We start from the raw sequence: 10,755 nt of genomic DNA on the forward strand, positions 1-10,755 counted from the left end.
TCTCCCTCTCTCTCTGCCCCTCCCCTACTCGTGCTCTGTCTCTCTCTGTCTCTCAAAAATGAATAAACATTAAAAAAAAAAAAACACTAAAAAAAAAGAACTCATGCAGCCCAACTTCTACTTTGATCCGAGTTTCTCCGGTTAATTATATGCTTTAAGTGCCTACTTGAGAAATGTAACTTTTAATGCACAGCGCTTGGTGAGTCATAGTCCTCGGGTCCTGGGAACTATAAGCAAAGCTGTAACAAGTAGACTTACTATGGTACTAGTTCTCTGCTACCCTAGTTCCCTGTTACTATATATCTTTTAAATGTTTTTTAACATTTATTTATTTTTGAGAGAGACAGTGTGAGCAGGGGAGGGGCAGAGACAGAGGGAGACACGGAATCAGAAGAGGCTCCGGGCTCTGAGCTGTCGGCACAGAGCCCCACACGGGGCTCGAACTCACAAACCGCGAGATCATGTCCTGAGCCGAAGTCGGACGCTCAACCCACTGAGCCACCCAGGCGCCCCTCCCTGTTAACTATATTTGAACATAGTGTTACAATAAGCGAAGGGACCTGCATTCAAAGGCTTGGAAATGGCACTCTTGTTCATTTGTAAAGAAACTGTAAAAATGTGTATTAAGTACGTATACGAAGTATATAGGTAGTAGATAAGGACTAACAAAACCCCTTCCTCCTCTGCGTGAAAATTTGACCTTTGGGTAACCTTCCAGCGGCTTCTCTGGAAAGTGGAGAAAGGTGACATGTCGGCCGTGTTCCTTGGCATCACCTATGTCAACATGAGCCCTGACTGATAAACTGCATCTCCCTGGGGACTGTCCCAAATACCTCTTAGGAAGCCATGTTCGGGGCCGAGTACAGCGATTTTTGTAACTGCGCGTGTCCCTTGTGGGGACTCTGGAAACTCTCCCTGCAGAGCTACCGTAAGGGATACTGGCTCTTGGGGCTTAACCCAGGAGGGTCCTGTACTTGCCTGTCGCGGGTCTCTCTTTGCACGGAAGCTGTGTCCTTGGGGGGACCAAGGGCACCGGCTCTGGGCCTCCAGGTAGATGGCTGCAAAGGACCCCTCCCTCCACTGAAGACAGGAAGCCCCCGGTGCTACCCTGTGGCCCTGCTGGGCTTCCTACCCCGTAGCCGTCCAAGTAAAGCCCAGAGCAGTCTCTGGTAGTCTTATGTGCCTGGATGCGATCTCATTGCGTTTATAAATACACATATGTGTGTGTTTACACACTATATATATATGTGTATATATATATACACACACACATATATATATATACAGTTATGTATTTTTAATTTTTTTTAATGTTTCTTTATTTTTGAGACGAGAGAGACACAGAGCACAAGCAGGGGAGGGGCAGAGAGAGAGAGGGAAACACAGAACCCGAAGCAGGCTCCAGGCTCCGAGCTGCCAGCACAGAGCCCGAGTCGGGACTCGAACATGTCAACCGTGAGATCATGACCTGAGCCAAAGTCGGACGCTCAACTGACTGAGCCACCCAGGCGCCCCTAAAATCATATATTGTGTGATTCATAAAACATACATATATATGCGTGTATGTGTATATGTTTACGTATATCTTTTTGCCTTTGTTTGTCACTCTATTTCAGTTACCGTCGGGCCTCCTGAAAACATTTGGGTGACTCCAGGAGAAGGCTCCCTTATCATCAGGCTCTCCTCTCCCTTTGACGTCCATGCCTTCTCGGCCACTTTTTTGTATTATGTCCACTACTGGGAAAAGGCAGGAATCCCACAGGCAAGAGCATTTTTCTACCTTGTTTTTAATTTTCTTTCCTTTGGACTTCCTGATACAGCGAAAGAAAGTAAACTTTAGAATGGATGGGGAGGGGGGCGCCTGGGTGGCTCAGTCGTTTGAGCGTCTCTTGATTTCGGCTCAGGTCATGATCCCGGGGCCGTGGGCTCGAGACCTGCGTTGGAGCGTGGAGCCTGCTTGAAATTCTCTCTCTTTCACTCTGCCCCTCGCCCCTGTTCGTGCACGCTCTCTCCCTCTCTGTAATAAAAAATAATAATAATAAATGGACAAGGGGGGCAGAGCGTCCCAGCATTGCCTTCGAGTCTGAGCCCTGAACCAGCTTTAATCCTTCTCCTCTAGACGCGTGGCTTCTGCCACCTGTGCCAGCCTTCCCTTCTACCAGGTGGATCTGAAGGGCCCCTCTCTTCCTGACAGCATGCTGTTCCTGTTGTCTGGGGCGCTCACGGTGCTTTGTGGCACCGTAAAGGTCAGAGAAGGTTCTAGAGGGCCTGTCTCTCCGACAAGGAATTCCCTGCAGTCTGCAAGGTCATATAAAGTCCTCCGGTTTGAATGATTTGCAAAGGCGACATATGTGACCAGGTGAAAAGTCTTCTGGGAGGAGAGGGAGAGTTCTAGGGAGAACGACGGAGGGTGTGAGAAGGCTTGGGGTCTGGAGACCTGCAAGTTGCCGGGGTCTGTCAGAAATGCAGGCCGTGTGAGGAGGGGCCGTGGCAGGCAGTGCGCCTGACAAAGGTGGGTCGGACCAGCACAGCCTGGTCAGCCCTCCATGGTACGAAGAAACACGATGGCCTTAGCTCGTCGGCAGTGCCTGGCTATCCAAGCTGCACATCATGAGGTTTTATTATCTGCATAGACTTCATGGTTTCCTAAATTCAGCATTATCACTTTGCTTTGTTTTCCAGTTTTATTGGGGTATAATTGACACCCATAACTGTGTAAGTTTAAGCAGCATAATGACTCACATATTGTGAAACAATTATAGCGTTTTACTTATTTATTTTTAAAATGTAATTTTGAGAGAGAGAGAGCACTCACGAATGGGGGAGGGACAGAGAGAGAAGGAGACGCAGAATCCGAAGCAGGCTCCAGGCTCGGGGCTGTCGGCACAGAGCCCGACGTGGGGCTCGAACCCACAAACCGTGAGATCATGACCTGAGCCGAGGCCGGACGCTCAACCGACGGAGCCACCCGGGCGCCTCAATTATAGTGTTTTATGATAAGAGCTTGTGTTTATCAAGGGCTTTCTTTGTGTTGGGCACTGGGCCAGACATTTTAGCTACATCATCTCATTTAATCTTCGTACCAAGCCGTGTCAGAGAAGGAAACCAAGTTGGTTAAGTAACTCGCTCAAGGTCAGCAGCTGATAGCTAGCACATCAGTGCAGAAACGTTCTGGTCTCAGGGCCCATGCTCTGCAGTTATTATCTGACATAGTTTACAAATTATTGCTTTCTCCTCATTTCTTTATGGGGAGTCTAGAAACATGGAGGAAGGCAAAACCCACTGACGAGTAGACTCTTATCATGTGGGAGAAGAGGAAATAATCATTTCTGCAAATCAGAGGTCAAAGTCTGGTCAACTGGAATAGAGAAGGCCTGGAAGATTCCAGAAGGGATTTCTCTGTTCCCTTATCAACTGGAGCAGCTATACTTTGACCTTCTGTGAACAAAAGATTCTAGGGTTCAAATAATTCTGACCAGCACCTAGATTTGCTCGAAGGACCCATGGGACTTGGCATATAGTTGTATTCATGGCTATGGCGTATTACAACAGGACACAAAGCAAAGTCAGCAAAAGGGAGAGGTACATGGGCCAAAGTCCAGAGGATTCCAGACACAAGCTTCCAAGAATCCCCTCCCGAAAGACCCACCCAGGACACAATTACTCCAATGACAAGCTATGGCAACATGTGCAATGCAGTCTAGTAGAGAATCTTATCAGAGACTCAGTGCCCAGGGCTTTTATTGGCTTTATGGGCCTCTTCTCCCTAGCACATATCAAAATTACAGACTCCTAGAAGGAGAGCAGGTGGTCAGCATAAAAAACATTGTAGGTACGATAAGCTGCTAATGTTAGCGAATGGCGGGGACACTCCCAGATTCCAAGTTCCCAGATGCCAGAGATAGTTAGTTACCCTTGCAAGCAGGCCTCCCAAGCACAGCAGTCTCGGTCTCTGTCGTCTGTGATTCTAAATTTTAGAAATGCCAACTGGCAGCTGAAATAATCCAAAAAAGAGGTTCGTCCTTAAAATTGCCCTATGTCACATCACGAGTGAAAATTTTTCTCCTCTGTCCTGGCAGTCTATCACCATTAAACAGAAGGAAAAAAAAATCATCTATGATCCTACAATTCATAAGTAATGTGATGACTTTATATTTTTCAAAATAAGATTTTCTATATACTGTTGAATAATTGCCTTTCTTCAGTCAGTACTACAGCAGGCCTCATCTACACGGCACTGAACGTGTGTAATACCACCATTTCAAATGGCTATAGCGTTCTCTACCATATCTCAAAGTAGGAAAGCAGTCCCTTATAAGAAATCCTTGGGGATGGGGCACCTGGGTGGCGCAGTCGGTTAAGCGTCCGACTTCAGCCAGGTCACGATCTCGCGGTCCGTGAGTTCGAGCCCCGCGTCAGGCTCTGGGCTGATGTCTCGGAGCCTGGAGCCTGTTTCCGATTCTGTGTCTCCCTCTCTCTCTGCCCCTCCCCTGCTCATGCTCTGTCTCTCTCTGTCCCAAAAATAAATAAACGTTGAAAAAAAAAAATTTTAAGAAATCCTTGGGGAGCCTGGGTGGCTCAGTCGGTTGAGCGTCTGACTTCAGCTCAGGTCATGATCGCACAGCTCGTGAGTTCAAGCCCCGCATCTGGCTCTGTGCTGACAGCTCAGAGCCTGGAGCCTTCTTCAGATTCTGTGTGTCTCTCTCTCTCTCTCTGCCCCTCCCCGGCTCACACTCTGTCTCTCTCTCAAAAATAAATAAACAAAAAAAAAAAAAAAAAAAAGAAATCCTATATTGCCATTATATATCTTTTCCTCGTTTCCCTGTGGAACAATGTCAACTTTGTCCAGGAGGAGAGTGAGAAGCCACTGACTAGAGGGACCCAGGTGGGGAGCTAGCGAGGCCTGAGGAAGGCAGTAGCAGGGATGTGGGGAGGAGACAGAATCCTCAAGAATCTGGGATCCTGCCGGTTCCTGATTACATGAGTAAACACACTGGGCATTTAAGCAATTTTATTTTATTTTATTCTATTCTATTCTATTCTATTCTATTCTATTCTATTCTATTCTATTTTAAAGAGAAAGAGAGAAAGGTGGTGGGCAGAGAGAGAGGGAGAAAGCAGGCTGTATACCCTGTGCAGAGCCCAAATTGGGGCTCGATCCTATGACCCTGAAATCATGACCTGAGCCGAAGTCGATCAGAAGCTCACCCGATGGAGCCACCCAGGTGCCCCCCATTTAAGCAGTTTTAAAGGAGAAAATTTCATCCCAGAAATTGGGATTTGCTAAATTCCAGTGGCCGACCCTGCGTTGTTATAGTGGGCCCCCTCCGAGGCCTGAGAGCCAGAAACACAGCTCTGAAGCCACCGGCATCTTCCTTCACACAGCTCACCAGTTTTCACATATAAAATTTGTCGCCTGCAAGCCAGTGACTCTTTAAAAACAGAATCTCTTGGGGTGCCTGGGTGGCTCCGTCAGTTAAGCATCAGACTCGTAGTTTTGGCTCAGGTCATGATCTCAAGGTTCATGAGTTCAAGCCCTGCACTGGGCTGTGCACTGACCGTGCGGAGCCTGCTTGGGATTCTCTCTCTCTCTCTCTCTCTGCCCCTCCCCTGCGCATGCTCTCTCTCAAAATCTTTAAAAAAATTAACAAAACAAAACAGGAACTCTTTATTCTTTGGTTATTGTGTTCGCTGTGAATTTGGGGGAACATTGAAAAAGCTAGAAGTGCTCCCGCTGCATCTGTTTGGGTCATTTACATACGTGCTTCTTGGTGTTTTCGACACAGGTTAAAGGCCCTTTCAGGAGCACCTCCATCGTGTTGAATGATTTGAAACCCTTAAGAGAATACTGTTTACAAGTCAAAGCGCAACTGGTTTGTGAAGAAGGGAACATCTCTAGACCCGGACACTTAAGCAACGTATCTTGCTACAAAACAGCGATGGATGGTAACATACCTTCTTAGGTCCTTTCTGACCTGGGCAAAGAATCCTCCCCAAGGAGTGAAACCAGGGGTGGCTTGTTAGGCCAAGGGTCAAGGGTGGTAGGGGTGGGGAGACCCGGAGAGAAGGGGCAAGACGCGAACCCGAAAGTGTAGGCAACACAGGTTCATGCTGAGATCTACCGTAATAACAGCACCAGACAGCTAACGCTGCTTTATTTTAGGATTGCCTTTCCTGGCTAGTCATCTAAGCATGTGAGGCTGGGCGGGGGAGGGGCAGCATTGGCCCGGTTTTACTAGGAAACGACCTCTCTCTAAGCGGTTGGCAGGTGAGAAATTACCGACGTTTGTACCACGGGTGGGACGGGCCTCTTGTTTACTTCCGCGTCATCTTTTCAGCCGCCACAAAACTCCAGCAAATCATCGTGATTGCTGTGGGACTCTTTCTGTTCCTGTCGATGCTGGCGGGGGCCTGTTTCTTCCTGGTCCTGAAATACAGAGGCCTGGTGAAATACTGGTTTCACTCTCCACCGAGCATCCCGTTACAAATAGAAGAGGTACGTGCGCACACATCCAGGGGGTGACATGTCGGCGCTCCACGGCCCCCTGGTAACACTTAAGAGGTCAGCGGCGGACAAAGCCACGGGCACAGAGATTTGAATTAAAAGTGGTGCAGGGTTATTTGTACGCCCATGTTCCCGGCATGATTCGCCACAGCCAAATGGGGGAGGCAACCTAAGCTCCCGTCGGTGGAGGAGCAGATAAACGAAATGTGGTATGTCCGTCCAATGGAATATTATGCAGCCGTAAAAAGGAAGGCGATTCTGCCGCATGCTGCAACGTGGGTGAACCCCGAGGATGGTACGCTAGGTGAAATAGACCGGTCACAAAAAAGACAAACACTGTTTGATTCCACTTAACATGAGGTACTTAGAGGACTCCGATTCAGGGAGACTGAAAGCAGAGTGGTCGTGGCCAGGGTCTGGGTGGGGAGGGGAAAGTGGGGAGTTAGTGTTTAACAGGTGCAGAGTTTTCATTTTGCAAAGGAAAAACAAGCCCTGGACATAGTGGCGAGGGTCGTGCAACAGGGTGAATGTATTTTATACCAGTGAGCTGTATTCATAAAAAAATAGCTAAGATGTAAATCCTATGTTACATGTATTTTACCACAATTTAAAACCATTTTTTTTTTTTTTTAATGGCATGAGGTTGGTGGCAAAGGTGGTCTGGCCCAGCGTGGCCAAGGGTTGCCTGTAGCAGCACACCAGACCTGTGCCTTTTGGAGAAAGCCCCCAAGAGGCCTGGAAGAGGGTAGAGAGGCAGTGAAGACAGGGATCGAGAGCACAGGCCGTGGGGCAGATGTGCGCACTTGGAAGGAGTCTAGAGAAAAAGCACCCGGGGCTGTGCAGACAGAACTTTGCGCACCAAGAGCTCACTGGATGTCACTAGTGTTTTGAAAGGCCTGAGGAAGAAGAGTGGACTGGTTCTCGTGAGAGGTCGATTTCATGCACAGCCCGACCACCCACCCCCACCTCCGAGGCTCCGCAAGGGGGCCGAGCCCTCCAAGAACACTAGGGGGACATGCTTAGGGGCAGAAGCAAGCTGATGGAAGACTATTTAAAGATATTTGCTTCTGGAGGTTTCTTCGTAGGAAACTTGGGGTCAAGGTACTGGAAACAGAAGCTTACTGTGTCACATCTAGAAGGAATAGGTATCAGATAAGGTCCAAGTGTGTAGAGAAACAGCAGGGCTTCTAGAAGGAGCTGCAGTGCCTTGTTGGCCTTCATCTGTCACGAGGTATTTAAAGTACACAGACATGGTACGAACTACATGTTATGTTCCCTACTAGACCCTCCATACAGATGCTGCATGATTCCACTTACTTGAGGCATCTAGAATACTCCACCTCATAGAAGCTGGAATAGAACGGTGGTTGCCAGGGGCTGGGAGGGGGGGTGGGGGTGGGGACAGGGAGTCGCTGTTCGGTGTGCAGAGTTCCAGTCAGGCAAGTGAGTTCTGGAGATCTGTACATCATCCTGCCTGTAATTAGTACCGTATTATACACTTAAAGATTTGTCAAGAGGGCAGAACTCATCTTGAGTGTTGTTATAACACCCCCCCCCACACACACACACCCAGCATTTTCCCCTGGTTAATAGTTTCACAAAATAACAGCTCTCAGTGGGCCTCAGACTCTTCCCTGCATTCGTGTGTCTCTCGCAGCCGAGCAAACAGCACCACCCCGTGTGAAGTTGTCCCTTTGGGGCGTGGATCCCAGAGAGGCTTTCAGTTTACTTTCCTGGGAAAGTGTGAAAAACCTCTGTCAAAGGGCACTGACGTTCCACGAGAAGAACGAGCCAGGTGTCACTTATATTTGGGGGGGGGGGGTCTCACAAGTGCGCGTGATGCGTTGACGTTCCTCTCGGCTGACGGATGTTCTGGTGTCTCTGTCGCTCAGCAGTAAGGCCAAGGCTCAGCCTAGAACAGAGGCGGGAGGGAGGGGGGCAAGTGGGCCGCCATGAAACAGCTCTGTGCCTCGAGGCCCCCGCCGCCTCACCCCTGCCCGGGAGGCCGCACTGACCGTCCTGCGGCACGCCTGGCTTCTTGGCTGTGAGCTGGAGGTGACCGGCAGGGGCGGGGGCTGAGGGAAAACACTGGCGCATTTCCCCCCTTTTCCCCACCGCCTCCTCCTTCGAGGGGAAGTTAAATTCCAGAGACATTTCAGGGAGAACCGTCCCCAAGCGTGCACTGAGTGCAGCGAGTCTGAGCTTGCCTTTCCCGAGCTATGGCATGACCTCGGTGGGCCCACACATTCGCGTTCGGGTTAGCAGTGGCGTGAGGGGTGGGGGGTGCTCTCATTTTAGAAGCTGTTTCAGAATAGGAAGTCCTACCTGGGGTAGATAGGACTGCGCCAAGTAAATGTGAAGTCGAAAGTCCGGTGTTTCGAACTGACAAACTAATTACAGTGCTGGTTTTCAACCTTTTCAAGTATTTAAAGGACCCGGCTCAGCCTATCTTGGAGGCCCTGGACAAGGACAGCTCGCCAAAGGATGATGCCTGGGACTCTGTGTCCATTGTTTCATTTCCAGAGAAGGAGCAAGAAGATGTTCTCCAGAGTATTTTGCACCAAAGCCCCGGTCCAGTCCAGCAGCCTGTGGGATGAGGGCTCTGAGCGGACGAAGCAGCTGATGTTCGAGTCGTGACTTCACAGAGCCCAGCACTCCATATTCCCGTCCCGCCAAGGCCGCCGGTGCCTGGGAAGATGCTATGGGTCTCGTAGGGGAGACAAGTTTTTTTTTTTTTCTAGAGTTTTCTAATCATACAAGTTTCTAGAATGATTCTACAGAGATAGCCCAGAATAATTAAGGTTTCTCTTAAACACTAAAAGGACACATAATTGTTAGCAAAATGGCTCTGGTACGCCTCTGAGGTTTCGTTCGTCGGCAGCGAGGACGCCGGGTCCTCTCCTTGACTCGGGCGGGTGGGCTGCAGCCCCTGGGGCAGGTCATGTAACCTGTCCCAGGCTGTCCCAATGAGGGACATCGAGTAACCCTTCGCCATAGCCAATCTCCTGACTTAAAATGTGATTAGTCCTGTAAATATTTTCCTGGTAATTTAAGCCTTTTTTTTTTTTTTTTTCAAGCTAGGAATAAAAGACTTTAACTTTTTCAAAGTAAAAGTGAAGTTTCTGCTTTCCATTTCACCTTCTTTATTTTGGCCTATTTTCTGCAAAGTTTCAACTTTTTAAAAAATTACTATAGGGGCGCCTGGGTGGCTCGGTCCGTTGAGCGTCCGACTTCAGCTCAGATCATGATCTCACGGCTCATGAGTTCGAGCCTTGCGTCAGGCTCTGTGCTGACAGCTCGGAGCCTGGAGGCTGCTTCGGATTCTGTGTCTCCCTCTCTCTCCACCCTTCCCCCACTTGTGCTCTCTCTCTCTCTCTCTCTCTCTCAAAAATAAATAAACATTCCAAAAAAAATTACTATATCTAAACTTTTGTTTTCTTAATTAATACCCGGTAGAGCTACTGAGGCCTCATGGTCACTCAGCGAGAACTGTCTACGTGTGTCACATGATTCCTTAGGAGCGTATAAAGGGCACTTTCAGAAGCCGCATAAGCATTTCACTCGTGATGAGTCGTATATTGACCAAGGCCCGTAGGTAGTAAAGAGAATTTGCTAATGGACGACAGTGATACCCACCGGGCACGCATGTCTTCCGATTATGTAAGTATTGATGGGCTCTTTTGTTCAAGGGATGTGGATTAAAAATCCATTTATATGACTCATCGCACTTAGGAAATGGATGTGTAGCTTCACACCCCATCCCCCAACACACACACAAAGTGGTAAGTTGCCGTAACATCTGCCTTACCCAGAAACCCTCCTGGCGGCCCAACCTCGCTGGGAAGAAGAGACACTGACTGTAGGAATATGAAGCTTCTAGCACTAATTGATGGGACCACCTTCCCTCTCTCATTTGGGGCCTGTGCCACTGGGGAGGGATTGGCTCTCAGGCCAAAGCACCGTGTCCTTTGCTGCCCCGAGTGACGGGAGAGAAAAGGACATCCATCCACGGGCCCCACGCCACTCAAGTCCTCCTGGGAGAGATCCACGTTACCTGTTAGGGACGGGTCTGTAAGAAGATGGAGACTATGAACACCTACCTGGGATCATTTAGGGGCTCTGATAGAGGGCTTTCTCTGCTGGACCGTGGGGGAAGCCCTGGGAGGGGAGGAGGACGTAGCAGAAAGCAGGCCAGGGTTCGAGCCCAGCAGAAAGGGGGACAGATCAATTCCGCTGGAAAATAAGTTCAT

General features: G+C 49.1%; 1 protein-coding gene and 1 long non-coding RNA gene across 2 annotated transcripts in view; one reads left to right on the forward strand and one right to left on the reverse strand.

The window, feature by feature from the left end:
* IFNGR2 (interferon gamma receptor 2) overlaps positions 1-9,618 on the forward strand; it is a 28,502-nt gene extending 18,884 nt beyond the window's left edge. The window contains exons 4-7 of the mRNA XM_047874904.1: positions 1,617-1,762; positions 5,787-5,946; positions 6,339-6,496; positions 8,929-9,618. Of these exons, the coding sequence (XP_047730860.1) occupies positions 1,617-1,762; positions 5,787-5,946; positions 6,339-6,496; positions 8,929-9,102 (638 nt within the window). The 3' untranslated portion in view covers positions 9,103-9,618. The remainder of the gene's footprint in view (positions 1-1,616; positions 1,763-5,786; positions 5,947-6,338; positions 6,497-8,928) is intronic.
* On the reverse strand, positions 6,337-7,715 carry LOC125174889 (uncharacterized). Its single transcript, XR_007155594.1, has 2 exons — positions 7,628-7,715; positions 6,337-6,427 (listed from the first exon to the last, which is right to left on the reverse strand). It is a non-coding gene; the product is annotated as an uncharacterized LOC125174889 (long non-coding RNA).
* Positions 9,619-10,755: the final 1,137 nt, after the last annotated feature.

Source organism: Prionailurus viverrinus, chromosome C2 (genome assembly GCF_022837055.1).
Source record: "Prionailurus viverrinus isolate Anna chromosome C2, UM_Priviv_1.0, whole genome shotgun sequence".
In the NCBI taxonomy this organism is placed as follows: domain Eukaryota; kingdom Metazoa; phylum Chordata; class Mammalia; order Carnivora; family Felidae; genus Prionailurus; species Prionailurus viverrinus.